This window comes from Tachypleus tridentatus, chromosome 8, assembly GCF_004210375.1.
Source record: "Tachypleus tridentatus isolate NWPU-2018 chromosome 8, ASM421037v1, whole genome shotgun sequence".
In the NCBI taxonomy this organism is placed as follows: Eukaryota; Metazoa; Arthropoda; class Merostomata; order Xiphosura; family Limulidae; genus Tachypleus; species Tachypleus tridentatus.
In genome coordinates, this window is record NC_134832.1 from 62,952,171 (window position 1) to 62,973,172 (window position 21,002).

A 21,002-nucleotide genomic window follows, 5' to 3' on the forward strand; every position below is an offset into this window, starting at 1 on the left:
TAACTATTAATGTGGGTTCATATTATATTACATATTACTTTGGGTTACTTCTGTAGTTTAGGGATTTGGAAGTATTTAAGTTTCACAAACTTAATTTATTATTAAGAAATAATAAAGTAATGTGGAATTTCCATTTGAGTTTAGATAGAATGACCATAAGCAAATATAAAACTCATCAAGCATATACAAACATGCTTAAAGTATGGGAAACAACAGTTATCTCAGAGAAAACTTCAAAATTTTTGTATATTTAGGTAGCTATAATGAACTGCACACATACTTTGTCTTTTGTAAATGGTACACCACTATGATAAGAAAACTTATCAGAAAGTAGCAGTAACATCATTATTCCTGTTCACAAAAAGAAGAAAAGAATTTTCTTTATTTCAATTGCTTCTTTGCTATTGGATAACTTTAACCACACAAATATTTTGGAAGATTTTATGTTTTGAAAGTTGTCATCTGGTATTTCTGCTGATTATAAAGGAGTTTCTTACTAACCACACAAATTTTATGTATATGAAAATATACACAATATCTGCCATGCATAAAAAAATAACTTGATGTTTATATCTGCATTGCACTGAGCATGGATTTAAAAAAAAAAAACACTTTGTGGGTAACTCAAAGAGTAAACTTTTGTTTGAGAAATGTCCTATCCTAATGAACAGTTACTAGCTCCTCATACACACATTTGTGCTTTCTGTTATGCCATTAACTATATCAGATCTGGAATGAACATAGCATTCACAGGACAATTGCAGAAATGACATTATCCAGCATTAATTTAAGACAAAATTCACAGAAAAAAAAAAAGAGGGAGAACAAATCCTACCCCATGAAATGCGCATAATAAATATCTAGTCCAATCTCCAAAAGTAAGTTATCCTTATAATCATTTCCTAAAATATTTCAATTATTTGTTTTAAGTCTGAGAGCAGAAACTACCCCATAACATCACTCTGAGTAATATATTAAGAAAACATATGATTTGTTTATGTTAATATTCTATCTACTTCAAGTACATAACAATAGCAAAAAATTTTGGAATTTCACATTAACTATACATCAGTTTACTTTAGTTATGTGTAATATACATAAATTATTAGTAAATAATTTCTTCTTAAATGTAAAGCTCTTGGACAGAGATATCCAATTTGAAATCTTCTGAAGAGATTATATTCATATAATCCCAATTAAAACCTCACAAAAAAACAAATACTGTCTTTCACAGGTACCATTAACTATTCAGGTTTAATGAATGGTATGCCCATTATTTTTATAAACTCAAGAAATGCTTTGTAAAAAAGAAATATATCTGAATCATTATCATTGTTTTAACAATATGGATAGAAACAACAATAATAATTTCTTCTTCAATGAGGAGATAGTAGCTTTCTGCTAATTTACCTGTTTTGGAATATTGTACTGAAAGAAGTTTGTTTGTGTTACAAAATAGCTATACTTTGATTCTGACCAATTTCTTACTAGAAACCATCTAGGCAATCTCCTTGTTACTAATTTAAATACAACAGGACCTGCATGTAAATTAATTATTTATATTAACATTGGATTCCTTAAAATATTCCAAGCATAATATGTGATGATCCAATAACAGTAACTTTCTATAAGGAAAATTTATGGAAGGAAATTGAAGGTTCTTTCTGAAAAACTAAATGCATATTAAGCAAAAATGCATTTTTGTTTTTTTACTTATTGTCATTGATAGTGTACACTTTATCTGTATATACATTTGAAGAAAATGAGTTGTTTTTACTTCTAATTTTTTAAATCATAGAATAACACAACTGAATATACAAGTTAATGGGAACATAAAATTAATTTTATAAACTGCACATATCCAATTAAATTATGTATTATTTATTTATTAACTAAAGAAAAGATATATTTATTAGCAGTCAAAAGTACATGCATCAATAGTGGTTTTATGCCTTGCTTTATTCATACTTTATGAGAATGACAAGGCCCTCAACCTTTATAAAAGGACAGTCAAAACTTAATTTTTTTCTTTTAACATAAGAACACTTACTTGCATAAAGATCAAAATAAGTAATAACACATGCATATAAATTTTGTCCAGACTTACTGAGGACTTATTTTAGCTGAAGAATTGTTGCATTTATAAGCTGCACAATAATCTGGTGTTTTACTATGGTTAAATCTTTAAATGATAATGTATAATTAAAATAAAAACTGTTAAATCTTTACTCTATTAATTAATGGTAAGCAGATTGGAGTATTATAGTATGAAAAATTCTCCATTTTAAAGTTTTCACCAATACTGAATAACCACAAAAACTAGTTAAACTGTCCTATGGCTACAATATCACACAAATATTGATACCTAAAATATGTTACATTCCATTCCCTTTTATTAAGAGATTTTAATAATTTTGTGCATGAAAATAATGTTGCTTTTGCAGTGGCCATAGTTAAAAGATTTCTTTAGTTCATATCAAATATTTAAAGTGCATTAAAAGTACTATCCATATGTGAACAAACAATAACTTGCTTGAAAGTAAAGATTTCCTAAATAACACAATGAAGATATGACCATAATTGTTAAAAATATGTAATATCTTGTACCAATAAATAAAAAAAGTATTGATTTCAGGACTTAATCAAAGTTTTCTCAATTGTTTCAGTATGTAAGAGATGTGATTAAACTGGTTAGCTCCTACAACATTTGTAACAAAAGAATGACATATAAGAGTGTGAATTACCTTATATAATATTAAAAACTGAAGTATAGTAAAATATATATAAATTTATTACACTTTGGCAAAATAAACAGGATGAAAAAAAAGAATACAACTTATAGTCTTGGGTCTTTTAAATTTACAAGGTCAGACTTAAACATCCAGGCAAATGTAAGAAGTATTAGGAATGCATTCATATTTTCCTTGAAGGCAAGGTTTAAAGTTTAACCCGCAAAACACAAATGAACATTTCTTCACACTATTCGCTAAACTACAATTATAACTTTGACATTAATTCAGACTATTTGTTTAGAGTAAACACATGGATATAGGGTGGCTTTGACAATTTGTTCTCTGGTCAGAGGGACAAAATTAGAAGTATTTATGCTGAACATAAGGAATCACTGATCTGTACGCTTAACCCATATATTACACAAGATACAATACATTCAGGTTAAAAAATACCTATACCATTATTTCTCTGGGGTTAAAATAATGATAAAAATTTAATGAAACATCTTCCCTGACAAACTAATTTAAAGTTTGAATGGATAAGAAAACCCACATTTAATTTATGACTAGAGATATCCCTTTAGTTTTATTTTTGAGCTTCCCTTACATGTGTGTGTGTATATGTATATATATATCAATAAATTGCATGTATGCTGTAGTTAAGACATACAAATTACTGTGGTAAATCCAATGCTTCCATTTCAAAAATTTCTAACCAGGTTTAAAACAACCTTATCTTTACTTTATGTTTTCAACATACTTTCAGGTTAGCTCAATTTCCCTTTATTACATATATTTTGAAATTTTATTTTATAGCTAAAGTGATAACACAAAACTCACAAGGACAAATAGGCTACAGTTCTGACAAATAGGCTACAGTTCTGACAATTTCTTTGGTACTTCACATAAATATTCTTTGCCAGAAGAATATTTTTTATTAATCATATAAATTCTCTGTGCAAAATGTACTTCCTTTTTAACAAATTATAACACTTCTATTTGAGAAAACCAGCAAGAATGTGTGTGCATTTTCAAAATATACAAACACCCAAAAAATAAACAACTGGGAGTTTTATAAACTTATCACCAAAATTATTATATACTCAGAAATGACTGAAAAACAACTTATGTCTTAATAAAAGCCTCTACTAATTACTTTATGATGAGATCTCTCCTACTTTTATATATTACTAAGATTGGAATACAAAGTTACACACCTAACTACTTTTTCCTGCATTCCTATCTCAACACATGGTTCTACAAATCAATTTAAATACAAATACATTGGTGTGGTTACATTTTTTAAAATTTTATAACAGGTTTTGGATTCATTTAAAGTAATCTTTATCTTATCTGTACATCAGGTGTAAGTTAATGCATGAAAATATCAGCTCTTGACCATTAATAAGTATATAAATTATGAACAATTAATCTTACAGTCAAGTTATACTCATTCTCTCTATAAAGAGTTTACTTGGCTAAAAAGTTGTGTACACATATATATGCATATGTGTACAGAAATGAGTAACGTACCAACAAGTATTTTCAGTTTTTATAATTTAATCATAAATCCACTCCAAATGACAAACTCATGGTTTACTGCACAAACAAAACATTTATTTGGTATACTTCTTCAGTATGTTGGACCATCATCAAGGTTGTCATCCTCTTCATCTAGGTAAGCATCACCATTATCAAAGTAATTCATGGCATAATCAGTTTCCTAAAATAAATAACTGTAATGTAATAACCTAAAACAACGTTTATCATTGTGAAAACCTTTTCACATTATCCTATAAAATTTAGAGTATTAATGTTGACATTTTTCTACATTAAAAATGTATTTTCAACAGGGACTTAACCCCTCTAACCCAAAGCTATCTTCACTTTGATTTGCCCTCTAAGCATCACTAAAAACAATTTTCACTATTGGTGCATCAGCCTATCACACATCTTTGTTTTTGTGCCATTTCAAAATATGTGACTGCATTACACCAAGTATACTGTGACACCTATACTAGTGTAGGTAGCTCCCTCTATTATTCTAGAACAATACTCACCTCGATACTTGACAGTTATAAACTATAACACTGACATATCAGTGGGGAGGAGGGTAAGTGGAGGTAAGTACCTGTCAGAAATACATTTTCAGTGTAGTAAAATACCTAGATTTCAAAATGGTACTATCTCCTCTCACCAATGCTAAAATCCCATATTGCTAAAGAGGAGGGGCAGGTAAAGGTGCAACTGCATAGAAATAAGCAGATATTAACCTCTTGAAAAGAACAGGTGTGCCAAAAAAAGAAAGTAAGGCACACCTGTAAGGGATATCACTACATTTGAAACAGATATGCTCCTCATCCAGTCATATATAGAGAACAGAATGTATCATACAGGCACTATATACCCATGAAAAAAAACGTTTAGCATGTTGTTCAGAGCATTGCAGTATAACTATGATATGAATAAGATATTGTGTAGAAGTTAGAAGGGACTCCTCCAACTTGATAAAAAACCTCACCTGAGCAGCTTCTTGAGAAGTAATCAGGTGTGAGTGACTGATTGGGCCTAGGAAGAGGCAAGCAGAATACAGTTGTTCATATCATAAGTCTTACAACTCAGCAAGTGAAAATGATGAGCAAATGAGTGAGTCACTGAACAGAACATATAAGGAACTGAAGTCATACCAAACAAAAGTGCACAGAACTGAAAGACATAAAAAGACCTTATGGACAAACTCAAGAAAATAACATGACCTGAAGCTATGGGTATATGAAAATAGGTGTCTGCCACATCAAACTTGGTCATTCAGAGTCCCAAGGAAGAAAACCCACCAAAGGAAGAAGTAGAACTCTATGATGAGATGGGGTGTTTCCAGAAAGATATCCCACCAGGACAGATCTATGATTGCTCTCCAATCTCTTGCTTTTTGAGGATAGCACACTGATGGGAGTAAAATCCTAGGTGAGTTGGCATGACCTGTTTGATAGATCCTTTTTGCAGGAGGTCCTGAACCAATTCAACAAAATAACTGGATGAGGTACAATCCTGAGGAGTAGGATAGAAAACCAGGTAAGAGGGCTTGAACTGAAGGCAAAACCCCTCTGACAGAACCCATAGAACCCACAGATCTGTTGCAAAAATAGGTCAAACAGTTAGGAACTTTTGCACATTGGTCCTCCTTGCCCTGGAAAATACATCTTGTTATCTATATCAACAACCCCAGGAGGAACAGGAATGGAAAAAAAAAAAAGAGTAAGGACAAGAATGCTTGCAATTGGGTGAGGGACATGGGAAACTCATACTGATGAAGCTTGGGCAGGAACAGTCAAGCAAGATAAATGAGATGCCATGGAGGGCAAGGAGAAATGTAGCCTCACCACATCAATCCTAAACTTCAGAGACTTAGGACAACCCAAAAAAACTGTTTCATGCTGAGATGGGGCCTGGCAAAGATCCCTCAAAGAAGACAGAGAGAGACACCCTCATCAAGTAATGTATCTATTTCCAACAAATCCCAAAAACAAAGTAATCAGATATTAAGGGACAGCACAGATGCTGATAAATTGGCCAGAAAAGAATACAGGAAGGTCCCAAGTTCAACAAAACAGTTATCAGGTGAATGGCAAGAAGCTTTAAACAACATGAGGAAATAATATGCAAAAGGACATGTTTTTAAAAGCTCTCAACCACTGTACCTCTTTCTCCTCAATCCACTTGGGACAAGAATGGGAAAAGGAAGGATGAGAGCCATCAAAGTTGATGTAGTAAGGTTCTTGGTCACACAGATCTATCTCATGGTCTTTGCTACTACAACAGGCACAACAAGAGATCTTACAATGATTAAACCACTGGAATTGGAAACTCTGGAGAGGGTTAGGGATTAGGGCCAAACCTTACAATGTAAATAACCTGCCTTCACAGGTGCAGGAGACCAAGGAAAATCAAATATCAAAATGAGAAAGCGGGTAGGCCAGAGTACCCCCATATTTGCAAATAGAGATATTGCATGGCCAAAACTCCTTAACTGTAGAGACTAGCAGGAATCTCTGACTCAGGGATGTTAAGAAGATCCCTCTCAGCAATAGCACCTCTAGATCTATTCAATGTAGCATTGTGAGTAACCTCAACAGACAAATTCCCAAAAGTCTTGGACTTCAAGAGGTGTTCAAGTGTATTCTGGTTTTGATGTTTCAACCAGAATGTCTTCATATCAAATTTTTTAGATAGATTTGGGAAAGCTAGCAAGCACTTCCAATCCCTTCTGAATAAAAAATGGTGACATCTGTGAAGGGACTTTTCAGATAGTAGGTGTAGAATGAGTAATTGAGGTACATTATCAACTGTAGCTTGGGATTGAGTACTAGAATCCTTCAAGCATGGTCAATAACCAATCAAAGGTTGTTTAACCTTAGGAGTTAGTGGGTGAGAGGTGTAACAAGCCAAAAGAAAGAGAAGAATTGTGTGTCCACTGCCTCCACTCACCATTGAGTCAAATGAAAGCAAAAGGTTCTGCAGAAATGTCAGAACACTATACCCAAACATCATCATCAGACATAAGGTCCAAAACATCTCTTAAGAATGTTTTAACAGTAGTATTCAGTTGACTCTAGCTCCTGGAGGACCTGTCAATTAACCCTGAGAAGGCCAGCTGTATACAGAAATTCAAGGCAAAAGTGGTATGTTTGGGTTGGACAAACTCCTCTACCACAAGGATCCTCTCTTCTCCTTCATGTGTCACCATGCACAGCAAACACATGGATCCTAGAAGAGGTAAATTGAAAAGACAGAACCTTCACTGGGAGATCCCTTCACCATGTACAGTCATGCACAGTGAGAGGACCTAACTTTGATTAGTTGATTATTTTTGTAATAATTGGGATAATCATAATTTTGATTAATTGATTATTGGAATGATCAAAACAGTAATAATCAAAACACTAATTTTTAGTAATCAATTAATTTACATGAAAATATATTATGTAATCACTGCTCAGGGATTTTGAAGAATTGGAAAAGTATATAATAATAGCATCCCAACCACACCATCATTACCAATAGATGTGGCAAACATGTGGTTGGAATGCTATTATTATACTCTTAAAAATCCCTAAAAGACTAGAGGAAAAATGCAGTGTTAAAAATATAATAGACCCATAACTAATGTCTTATGACAGGTATAATTCAACCTAAGTTGAAATAAGCCTTTCAATGGTTTAGGATTCTAAACAATTTGATTCTCACTAGTTAAACCACCTATCAATTTGTTAATAAGTTTTAAACATGCCTCTTCCAAGTCTTCTTCGTCAATTACTTCATCCCCTTCTACTTCACCTTCTTCCTCTGCCTCTTCTTTCTTTTCCTCTTCTTCATCACTTTCTTTAGTTTGTTCTAGAGACTCTAACTCCTATATGAATAAGTAGCTTATTTCTTTTTCCCCAAAAGACAAAATCTTAAAAACATAAAAAACACTACTTATACATAAAAATGGAAGTATACCAATTAGGAAAACAACACATTCAAAACTAGTCATGAATCAGAAAATATCAAAAACATTAATTTATATTAACTTTTGAACTCAACAGTACTTTAAAATTAGGCATAAACTATTAATATTCCAAGATACTAAAATGTCACCACTTGGCATTTAAGTTCCAGTTCTAGAAAAACAAATTCAAAAACACCATTAGTGATAGGAATTACAATGAACATAATCTAAGCATTACAAGTTGTGGTAAGAGAGAGAATTTGTGTGAAGAAGTATTTGAAGACAAATGAATAATAAATGACAAACAGTTTAGAATAATCCCACAGCAATATTACAGGCAGGAAGTGATAAAAAAAATACTGACATTTATTTTTAAGGTAAGGCCAAACAACAATTTCAATAAAAATTTGTCACAAGATATGAATTACTTAAAAACTATTTAGAATATATCACATGAAAAAATTAAAATTAAAGATGGTATTTTCTAATTTAAAAATTTCAGTAGTCTGAGAAACCATAACTACAGTGAAATAATGCACACAAATAAAATGAAAATAAAACTATAACAACATTAAAATAATTTATTATTGTAAAAACTAAGAAAAATTATTTTAGCCAGGGTGACATAATTCAACCATGAGCATCTAAGGCTTGCATAAGGTGAAGACAGAAGAGAGTTATACCATTCAACAACATTAGTTGGTCAGTTAGATTGACAAATTTGTGATTTTGTGAAATTTTTGTTTCTGTTCTGCCAACTCTTGCAAACGATTTAGTAGCTTGTTACTTTGCAGTTGGTTTATTTATTACTCAATAGTATGTTTGAGATTTTGGTTTTGTTGCACATCTGACTCGTTCCTACTGTAGATACCACAGGAATTATGATTATGAAGAAAACATATTGAAATTAACTTGAAAGAAAAAAGGTTTATTTTATGTATGGCAATGATTTCAAACAGGAGTACTGAAACTAATACACATTAATTTCACCAAAAAACAGTGATACTAAATACAGGTATTAAAGTCATATAACAAAAATTTCCATACAAAGGCATTAAAAAAACTCAGACTGTTTTAGAAATAAAAGTGTTGTGTGAGTTTTTACAAATACCACAGGCAATCAGTAACTGTGCTTTAAGGCAACTTTGAAAACCTTTGGAACATAAAGGACTGTACTGCACAGCTTGAGAGACTTCCAAAAAGGTTACAATAAAGTGTGCTATTTAGGTGATTTTAAAACTCTTACAAACAACAATCATATCACAAAAATATTATTTTTAGCCTATTCTTTCAGATTAATATTATCAAAACATGTTAGTTTGAAATAAAATGCAAGCAACTATGTGTGTGTGTGTGTGTGTATGGAGATATTTTATGAGATAACAGAAAGAAAGGCCTACTGTGGCTCTCATTCTGGTACCACAGCTTTTATCTACTTTACTGAATGTGTCTTAATGGTACCCATTTCTATTAAAGTATTTGACTCCAAAGATTAAAACAATCAAACAAACAACCTTACACAGTGAACACCTATTTAAAACAAGTAATTAGTTTACAGTTTCAACCATTTACCTATGACAAAAATCTTTATATGGTAGGTACCTCTAAAATGTAAAAAAAAAAAAAAAGACATGAACTTTTGTCCTAACAGCCAAGATCATTGCATATAGTGAACAATTCTCTTAATATGAACAGTTGTCTCACACTTGTTGATATCAAACTAGTTCCATAGAAATGCTCTTAACAATAACTAGGTATTGATCTGTTAAACTGATTGAGTTTGCATTTGGTTTTATCAATATTTGTGATATAGCATTATAAAATTTCCACTTAAATGGCTGCAGTGTGTCTTGCCCAAAAGATTTAAGTTTTAAATTTATTAATAGGCTTGGCATAGCCAGGTGGTTAGGGCACTCAACATATAATCTGAGAGTTGTGGGTTCGAATCCCCGTCACACTAAACATGCTCACCCTTTCAGCCTTGGGGGCATTATAATGTGATGGTCAATCCCCACTTTTCATTTGTAAAAGAGTAGCTCAAGAGTTGGCAGTGGGTGGTGATGACTAGATGCCTTACCTAAAGTCTTATACTACTAAATTAGGGATAGCTTATGTAGCTTTACACTAAATTAAAAAACAAATGAACCAACAAAACAAAGTTATCAATGAACACTGATAAAGAGTTAAGTTGCAAGGCAGCTCAATAATAAGTTAGATGTAAAGGTCTAGTGCAGAAGATATAAACTTGTTTTGTTGGAAGTGGTTTGCATGTTCTACTGCACTAAAAATCTATATATACAGAGTTTTCCAAAAGTCACTGTGCAGTTTTGTAATCATATCTTATTCAGTCTATTTCAAGCCAGCAACTGATAGCAGTTTTTAGAAACAAAATAAGAAGGATCCAGGCCTGTATTAATGTCAACGGGGGTCACTTTCAACATTGTTTATAGTTGTATTTCATATTTACCTCCTGAATTCTATATTAAAACATGTCTGTTAAGAAATATATACTCTTCAAAAAAAAAAAACACAAAAGGCAAAATTTGAGACAAATTGTTAACAAGTTTATTCCGGGTAGTTCTGTATGACATGTGTGAAACTTTGCACATTCACTGCTGAACATCCAAAGTCTGCAAAGGCGAAGTCCACGCTCACTAGTTGAAGTTTAACGTCACTCAACGTCAATAACGAGTATGCCCCGTGAGCATCAATAACTGCTTGGCATCTCCAGCCCATGGAAGTGATGAGATGACGAATCACATCCTGTGGAATGGCTGTCCACTCAGCCTGCAAAGCTGCTGCAAGCTGAGGTAGAGTCTGCGGTTGGGGTTGTCGCTGTCGCAGACGTTGGTCCAACTCGTCCCAAAGATGTTCGATAGGGTTTAAATCTGGTGATCTGGAGGGCCAGGAAAGAACGTTGATGTTGTGGTGTCTCAAGAAGACAGTGGTGAGTCGGGCTGTGTGAGGACGGGCGTTGTCATGTTGAAAAACATCGTTGACGTTCACCATGATGATTTGCACATGGGGTCTAAGAATCTTGTCGACGGTTGCGTATGGTATGATCAGAAATCCTACGCATCTCTGGTATGGTTGAGGCAGTAGACGTCGCAGTGGTGGTCCTATCCCGAAGGTGACGTAACCAGATGTAGCGATCTTGTGTGGGCATGATCACACGAGGTCTGTCAGATCATGGACGGTCACAAGTTGATCCATGTTGTTGGTGACAATTCCATAGTCTTGTGATAGTGCTTGGGTGGAAATTCACAGCTCTGGCAACATCTGATCGAGATTCGCCTGCTTCCAAGCGACCAATGGCATTGCTATGTTGTGCTTCAGTCAGTCTTGGCGTAACTGTATTGCGTGTCGGTGGCTTAGCACTGAGCTATGGAAACCGAGAACCCATCACTTTTATAGGGATTTTGCACATGTTGCACTTGCAGAACATGCAGATCTCTCAAACAAATTTATTGGACACGAATGCATTTTGTCGAAAAATCCGATGTTTTCCTCCGTTTTCAAATTGCACAACTTTTATTGTCATTTTGGTCTGACAATCAGTGCCTTAACACGTGTAACATCACATACTCTGAGCTTGTAACGTTATTACATATATTTCTCTTTAAAATAACAAAAATATCCCTTTTGCATTTCTTTTTTTGAAGAGTATATAAGTACACAGTGACTTTCCAAACACCCTGTATGCTAGCCAAGTATCTTTTTGTCTCTGTCATGATCTGTACAATTAACCAGAGAAAAATATATATATATATATTAAACTGCTTATTTTCAAGATAGCATTATAGGAAAATCATTCCTAAAATTTTATATCAGTGTCAATATTGACCCATTCCTCTACATACGTGCCACAAGGTCAATTTGAGTATACAGCTTATTAAGCATATATGTTTCATTTTGCAGGGTAATTTCATAAACAAATGGGGAACTTCCTCAGTCAATTGATTAAAAGAAATATTTCAAAAATAGAAGCATAAACAAAAAAACACATAAAGAGAGATACTTGTTTAATTATATATCTGTTGTTGTGTGACTTATACTTATTTTTATTTCATGTCAATAATATATACATGCATAAAGTTATTATACCATATTGAATAAAGCTAACCAGAAAGAATCCATTTTAAAAATCCAATAATTTAACTTTTTTTATGTTCATACAGACATACATCATTTCTCCTTTCATTTTTTTTATGTTTTTATTGCCCACTAAAGCAACTACAACCAATAAAATTATATCTCAGCTTTCACTACCTCTACATAACTTAGTTGATATTATAATTTAAGAAAAGGAGAGAATACAGAGCATGCAGTTTAGATGCTTACAAATATTATGGTAATTACAGTTTACTGTTTTTGAATTTCTCACTTATGTTAAATAATTACACAATTAATATTTAAGTTCTAAAATTTCTTTCATTGTTCTCATTAATGCACATATTTTATGCATAAATTCACACATTTTCACGTTAGTTTTGGAAAAACGAAACTTAAACACAGTAAACCATGTAAATATGTTTAGATCACATTAAACTCCTCAAAAAACATAACCAATATTGAAATGTTATTACATTAGCATAAAATGTAGTATCTTCCATTACTCTTTTGAATTCTTAACAATTATAGATTACACAGGCCCATCAAGAAGACAGGAGACCTAAGGCACTACTCTGGGTCCCCAAAAGCCTAAGGAACACCTAGAAAAGGTGAGCTATGGTAAGCATTTGGAAAAACATAATTTTCTGAAAAATAAATTTTATAACAAGACAGGTGGCCATCATATGCAGCAAAATTTTCAATGTTATTTCTGCACTATTTAATAATATTTTCAATTTTATTTCTGCACTATTTAATAATATTTTCAATTTTATTTCTGCACTATTTAATAATATTTTCAATGTTATATATTTTATTTATTTCAGCTAAAATTTAACCATTTATTGTGCTTGTACAATTAATCTTTTCCATTGTCACCTCTGATAAAGATCAGAATGTATAAACTGAATCAATACTATTTATGTTAATCTGAACTTTTTTATTTTTTAAAATCCTCAAAATGATTTCTATAGTTTTTCATTATCCCTTCAAAAATGAGTATTTCAATATAATTCATCTTTGTTTTGTTTTCATTCCAATATATATTTTAATTACAATTTGTCACACATAAAAGATTTCTGATGTAAAATTAAGTCTTTTAACTTTGTGGTTTGTGTGTGAATGCATCAGATTAAAAACACATTACAATAGAAATTAAAAGAATGAAGAGATTTTTTAAAAAATTCAGAGCTATAATCATATTGAATGAATTTATACACAGAAATCAATTATGTATTTTTGCCTCTACTTTACCACTGAAGCTACCCTATATACTATAAAACACACAATAATAGTTCTATAGTTTAGAAATTCACATAAGCTAGGAAATATTGTGTATGTTAACTATAACTAATTTTGAACTGATAAACTAGATGGATACAGGTAGACAACAGCATCCACCACTAATTCTTAGGCTACTCTAATCGAATAGTGATGTGACATGTTTCAGAAAATGTGAATGCATGCAACTTCTGCAGTAGCTTAGCTACAACTTAGCTAACACAGTGATTTCTGGGTAGAAGAAAATAACATAGTAGTGAGAAATCAAACATAATAACTTTACTTAAACAGTTTAGGTGAACATGGTTACTACTTATGAAACTTGGCTGTAAAACGTAATGTTTTCTAAAAGTAAGACTGAAAACTGTGCACAAGTAGGAAATTTCAATTAAAAATAATTTATATTTATTATATAGTAATTTGAACTAGGGCCAAGTTACTTGTCAAAATTATATTAAGAAGAACAGTCATGAGAGTTCCAGGTATTCAGTGTCTGCTAGTAATTAAAATTGAGGGATGGGATATTTTGTTGTTGTTTTTATATTTTCACTGTTGTAGTCTGATAAATTATTTGAAGAGGAGACTGACTACATAATCTTATATTACACCAGTTTTTTGTGCTAGGTGTTATTTACTAGGTTCAATGATCATGAAAGTAGATTGTTTAGATAACGCTTGTTAAAAGTAGACATATTGTGGCAGCATATAATGAATAAGAGCACAGTTAATATGAAGTGATGACACAAAGTTTTGTTGAGATTGACTGGCTTGCTCAATCAGCCAATCAATTAAAACCACTGATAAAAAAAGAAAAACAACACATACTCCAAGACTGTCCAATCTAATGATAAGGCAATTATTCCTCTGTTTCAAAAACAGTGCTCCTTCCCACAAATCTTTTGAACAATTTGTTAAGCCAAGGAAAAATGTATGAAACATTCTTTTAATATTACTAGTCAAAGCTATAATACATTTTAATGTTAACCTTTCCACTACAGCTGGGACATCCAAGTCACAGTGAAAGAGTTAAAAGTAATTTACATACCTCAAGTCTACTGTTTACATCAACATTTCCTCTCTGTTTCTTGCAGCTAGGTTTATTACCAACTTGTGACAGCTTCCTTTTTGGTGCCTTTAATTTCAGCTCATCTGGAAATCTCTTCCAGTCTGAAATAAACATACAGGTTATACAAGAAAATACTTATTTACTTGAACTTCAGTTGCTAAACAATTAGTGTTATTTAAGATATTTTTAACTTTCAAATGTGAAAAGTTTCTTTGTAGAAATTTGTCACTGTCTTAATGTTTTTATACAAGGTTTCAACCACCTTTTCATAATAAGACTACTATTTATCAGTATGATAATGCAAAAGTTAAAATTTGAAAAAAAAAACACCAAACCACTGTTCTGGAACATCTATGAAAAAAAGAATGACTTACTAATATTAAACAAACTTTGAAATAATTCTCTATCCATAAATCACAAACAGGCACTGTAAAACATTATTTAGTTTAAAAAAGTGAAAATCATAAGATTTTCCAGAAATGTACATAAAAATGAACAGATTGACATATTTAAATCAGTAATGAATCTAAGAATCTAAGAGTGAAAGGAATAACAAATATGTAATAATATACCAAATACGTAGCATATGCCATATCAAGTGATGGCTATGTCTTTTGACCAATAAATTGAATTAATGTCATATGTTTTGCTCACAAAGATTCACATAACTGTGCCTAGATACAAAGGCTAAATGGAGGAGTGGAAAACCACCAATTGTCAAAGAGAAAGCCCATTCAAGTAGAAAGACTCAACACCAAATGGTATATCATGGTAAGGATCAAAGCTTGGAAGCATGTTGCAAATGCCTAAGATACAGAGGAGGTTCTTGGGGCTTAACATAAAGACTCTGGACTGGTAAGTTGTACAACATCCCTGCGCAGTCTGTCCTCAAGGTAGAGTTCCGAGATGAACTGTAAACTACAGACCCATAATCCAGATTTGATCATACAAGGGCACAATAGATTTTAAGCATGAAACATCTATTTGCACCCCAAGTGGGCAGAGATGATGTTAAGTTTCCTTGCACAGTTGACACAAGAATGCTTACTGGAACACATAAAAGTAAGCTTATGGTTAAAGATAGTTCCCAGAAACTTAGTCTCAACTTCCATGAGAAAAACATCACCTCCCAGATGAAGATCTGGATCAGAATGCAAACCCCACTGGTGGCAAAAATGCACAATGGTCTTAGAAGAAGAATATATGAAACCATTTGTCGTTGTACACCCCAACAAGCGAGAGCCATCTGAAGCTACTGCTCAACAAACCTCCTGTTTGATGACAGATAAGAAATGTAGAAGCCAATGATATAGAGATTGCTTATAACTTTAAGAGGAAGTTGTTCAGCAACAGCATTGATCTTAATATTGAAAAGTGTGACACTCAAGACACAGATCTGAGGGACACCCAAGTTCCTTTGTGTGAAGGACCAAGACAGGATTGAACCCACACAGCCTTGAAAATTCCAGTTTAATTATCAATAAAAATTGGTAAATTTAGAGACAGGAGTAGAAGGAGACTTGTCAATTTCTGCATCCACAAAGGGTGAAACACTCTGATTGAGGCACAGAAAAATCTGCCAGCACTTCCACTGTAACAGTAGAATGGAGTGCAGCAGCACATGCTCAAGACAGAACTGAGAACAACAACTTCTATGTCTTAGGATAAGAGATGCTGTGTACAGTACATAAACATTGTACCTCTTTTCCATTCACCTACTTTGGTCAAGAACAAAAGTATAAGAGATGGGAACCACCACAACTGACATACTGGAGATCTAATTAATGCCTGCAGGCATCCTGATCTTTGCCATCACAATGAGTCCATGTAAAAGAACCATGAAAAGATACCTTAGAACAGGGGTCACCAAACTACGGCCTCCAGGCCGGATATGGCCCTCGAGGTCATTTTGTCCAGCCCACCAGCAGCTAGCGCTTGGAAATAAAAAGTGACATTTCATCAAATGTCCGAATGTCATAAAAAATAAATCACACCGATGGTCACTTTAAGATGGCAAACACAAGATGTTATGATAAAAAGAAACAAGGCTGTCATGCGCATTTTTAACCAATAGGAAAATTCTTCTTTTGTCCTTGCTGTCCGTTTATTCATATCAAGGCACATATCTATGAAAGCATTAGGATTTCAAAAACAAGTACAGACTTAACCCTCGTCCTATCAACTCGTCTTGTAAATTCAGCGACCTAGGGTTACCACTTCAGCAAGCTTATTTCTCTTAGTAGTTTGGTTATGCGCTTTTTGTAACTCGTTCTTAGGTAAGTGTCGTAGCAAATGTATGTTTCAATATATTTTGTTTCTGCATTCTTGGACTAGTTCAATACTTTTTTCACAGCGTTCTGTGTTTTTCATTTTCACATCCTGTATTTTTTCACTCATTGTTATGGCTGCTTTTAAAAGAAGAAAAGTGGGCTCTGAGTGTTGTGCTTTCAATGAAGAATGGGGAGAAGAGTTCTTCTTTGTGGAAACAAAAAACCACAAAGCTACTTGTGTGATATACACAGAAAGTGTTGCCATTTTGAAAGAGTAAAATCTTCGCATCACTATGAAACAAAACATCTATCAACATATTTGAAATTTTTAGGAAAGTTCCATTCTGAGAAATTTAAATCCATGAAATGTGTTTTTGAATCTCAAAAGAATCTCTTCACAAGAAAGTTTGCTGAAAACGAATCTGTCACTCATACAAGTTACAAAATAGTGCACAGGATGGCAGATCAAGGAAAACCTTTTATTAATGGCAACTTCATCAAAAAGTGTATGATGAAAGCAGCAAATGAGCTGTGTCCTGAAAAAGCCAATTTCTTTGAAAGTATCAGCCTTTCAGCAACTTCAGCTGTATGGAGAGCAGAAAAACTTGGAGAGAACATTGCATTACAGATATGCCAAAAAGCTAGAAACTTCCTATAGTATTCTCTGGCACTGGATGAGTCTACTGATCTCCTGAGTACTTCACAACTTCTCGTGTTCATTCATGGAGTTAATTTGAACTTTCAGATCACGGAAGAGTTGGCATCAGTTTGTAGAAGGCACGGAAGAACAACTGAAAAAGACATTTTCATGGAAGTGCATAAAACTTTGCAAGACTATAACCTTCAGTGGAATCAGCTTAGAAGTGTAACAGTTGATGGAGGAAAAAACATGGCTGGAGTAAAGAAAGGTCTGGTGGGGCTGATCAGGAAACAGTTGGAAGATCTTCAATTCCCAAGCACTCTGTTCATACACTGCATCATACATCAGCAAGCACTCTGTGGAAAAGACTTAGATATTTCTTGCATACTGAAACCAGTCATTTCTGCAGTGAACTTCATTCGGGGTCATGCACTTAATCATTGCTAGTTCAAGGCATTTCTTGAAGAAATTTATTTGGATTTTTGTGGCTTGCCTTATCACCCAGTGGTGAGGTGGCTCAGCTGCGGTAAAGTCTTGTCTCATTTTTATAAGCTGAAAAAAAAAAAAACAGATATATTTCTTTTTATCGAGAAATATAGAGCCGATCCACTTCTGTCGGATCCAACCTGGTTGTTAAAGTTGTCATTTTTGGTTGACATCACATCTCACATGAATGAATTGAACTTGAAACTTCAGGGGAAAAATAACCTTGTCTGTGATCTCTATAGAATCATTAAAGGATTTTGGAAAAAGCTGTCATTGTTTGAAGCACATTTGGAAGGAGGAAACCTCTCTCATTTTCAGTGTTTCAATGAGTTTCATGCTGGAATCACAGAAAATGTCAACCTGGAGTTTCAGAAAAAGATTATTGGTGATTTAAATAAGCATTTTTAGAGAGATTTTCGGATCTCGATAGAATTAAAAGTGACATTCTCCTTTTCAGAATCCTTTTGATTGTGTCATTGATGACGTGCCAGTGGAACTTCAGCTAGAGGTAATCGATTTGCAAGGAAATGACTTGTTTAAAGCAAAACACAGAGAGGGGCAACTTATTGAATTTTACAGTTGCATACCTCAAGATGAGTTTCCAAAGCTGAAGCAGTTCGCATCTGGTATGGCATCAGTGTTTGGAACAACTTATGTCTGTGAAGAAGCATTTTCAAAAATGAAGTATGTGAAGTCGGTGCATTTATCAAGGTTGACTGATGAACATTTGAAAGCAATTCTAATGATTGGATGCAACAATTCAAAACCGAACACTGAAGATATTTTGAAAGCTAAATGCCAATTTCATAAATCTCACTAACTTTCTTGCAGCTTAGTGAAATTCAGATAAGTACTCACTATGTGTGATGTGACAACTGTTTTTGCTAATATCACTTTCTTTGATAACCATTTGGTAAATAAAAATGTTGGTTGTATTTCTGTTTGTTTTTATTATATGTGTGTATTGCATGCTACTCCCACATGGCTAATGTAGCATCCTAAACTTAGTGTTAAGTCTTTTACAGAGAGCTTTCGTTCTAGCTTATGAGTATTGAACATAATAATCATGCGGCCCGTGCTTTCCATTCCCCAAGTAATCTGGCCTCCTGTAAAAATGTTTGGTGACCCCTGCCTTAGAATGTCCAAACAGCTGACAGTGGAAACACTAGGTAGAAATATAAGTCTGCACCTTACTGTTCAAATAAATTACCTTGACAGTGGCAATGTAAACATCAATACAAAAACATTGGTTGATAACTCCTCATGAAGAATTCAAAACAGTATGTGGAGTTATCTTAACAGGTATATTCCCAATGGACTTTGATTTCAGGAGGACTTTGCTGTATTTTGGTGTGGATATTTTTACCAAGATGTCTCTAGAACATAGCTTCTTAACTGAACTTGGAAAACCAGCAAGACTCTGTAATCCCCTCTAAATGAAAGCTTTTATCAGACAAATGAAGAATGAAAAAATAAGGTACAAGAACAGACTGGGTTGGTGACTGCTGACCAGTCTTCTAAATAAGATCATTTTCCTATAAATGCAGGTGTTATTACTTTTTTTTGGGGGTGGATCACTGGGATTCATAAAAAAAGGTAAACAATTCAGTTTCCATTAACCCCACCCACCATGGAGCCCTAGGAAGAAACATACTATAGAGTTAAACAATGGAATAGTAGTTATGCAAGGGTTTAGTGGTACTATATCTAAACACCAGCATCAGACACAATGCTCACAACACCCATTCAGAATGTCCAACACTGGTACCTAACTGAACCTAGCCCAACAAGACCAGCTAGTTGACCACAGTAGAACCACCCTAAGGACACCCCTCTACAGAATATTCTTGACAAGATGACAACCCTCAACCACCATAACCCTCCTTTCTCTTTCATCAATATGTCATGCATGAAAAACACATGGATGAATGTTCAGATCTCATGGAAGATAAAATGGCAATACAGAGCATTCCATGGAAGGTCCCCTCACAAGAATCCACTTTGAGGGGAATATCAAAAAACCCTAGAAAACTACTTTGGAATATTTATAAGAAAAATAAGCTAATTTCTGTCTAATCTTAGAAATTTTGTTATATTGTCTGAAAAATATTATTAAACAGTAACAACTTTCATGCAAGTATAAAAAAAAAAGTGGTAACTTGCTGCTGTTAACCAATGCAATGAACTAAAAGGCTTACCAAATTTTATCTCACTACCAGAAAGCGTTCCATGCTGATACTTATCGGTATATCGTTCTACATCTTTTTTCTGTACTACAGGATGTACATAGAATCCAGAATCTTTGAGTGTCCCTCGTAGTTCTTGTTTCAAAGCTAAAATGTAATCATGTTCTTCACCAGATAAGAGTGGTCTGGGTTTAAATTCCAAATTCTGAAATAATAAGTATGCAAGCAACATTAACTAGAATTTGATTTTAAAGTTAAAATCTATCTAAAGATGTTAAGATAATAAAACTAAAGATGTACTTATCCATGTAGAACTACAATAAGATTGCCAGTAAATAAATATTAACAAAACTTAAAATATCTCACACAGAAACATGAAGCTAATACAATAAAAAGATTAAATCACTAGGATCAATAATGATAAAACAGTAAAAATATACAGAAAAAACACTAAACTTATCAGCTTTTAGTTTCCAGAGACAAACTGTTCAATTACTAAAATTCAGATTTAAAATGAAAAGTATTTTAAAAATAACAAGTTTACGTAAACCAAAATAACACTAAATTTTTAACCCATTTGTTTACAGCTTGTGAAATATTTGGCAAAAGTATAATTAGTAATATTTATATTAAATTTTATGCAGTTTTCAAAGTTTAAATGTTAAATGTTTTCCTTACCTGAAAATGTATTTTAAATAGATACTCCTCTCTCCATATAATATGTAGATAACACCTTGTGCCAC

At 33.1% G+C, this 21,002-nt stretch overlaps 1 protein-coding gene across 4 annotated transcripts in view; it reads right to left on the reverse strand.

Moving 5' to 3' along the window:
• Positions 1 to 1,880: 1,880 nt before the first annotated feature.
• Positions 1,881 to 21,002, reverse strand: part of Polr3G (RNA polymerase III subunit G) — a 30,112-nt gene continuing 10,990 nt past the window's right edge. For all 4 annotated transcript variants that reach the window (XM_076449127.1, XM_076449125.1, XM_076449124.1 and 1 more), the window contains exons 3-6: positions 20,272 to 20,464; positions 14,657 to 14,778; positions 8,020 to 8,139; positions 1,881 to 4,455 (exon numbers count right to left, since the gene is read on the reverse strand). In XM_076449127.1, coding sequence (XP_076305242.1) covers positions 4,366 to 4,455; positions 8,020 to 8,139; positions 14,657 to 14,778; positions 20,272 to 20,464 — 525 coding nt within the window. In that variant the 3' untranslated portion in view covers positions 1,881 to 4,365. The remainder of the gene's footprint in view (positions 4,456 to 8,019; positions 8,140 to 14,656; positions 14,779 to 20,271; positions 20,465 to 21,002) is intronic.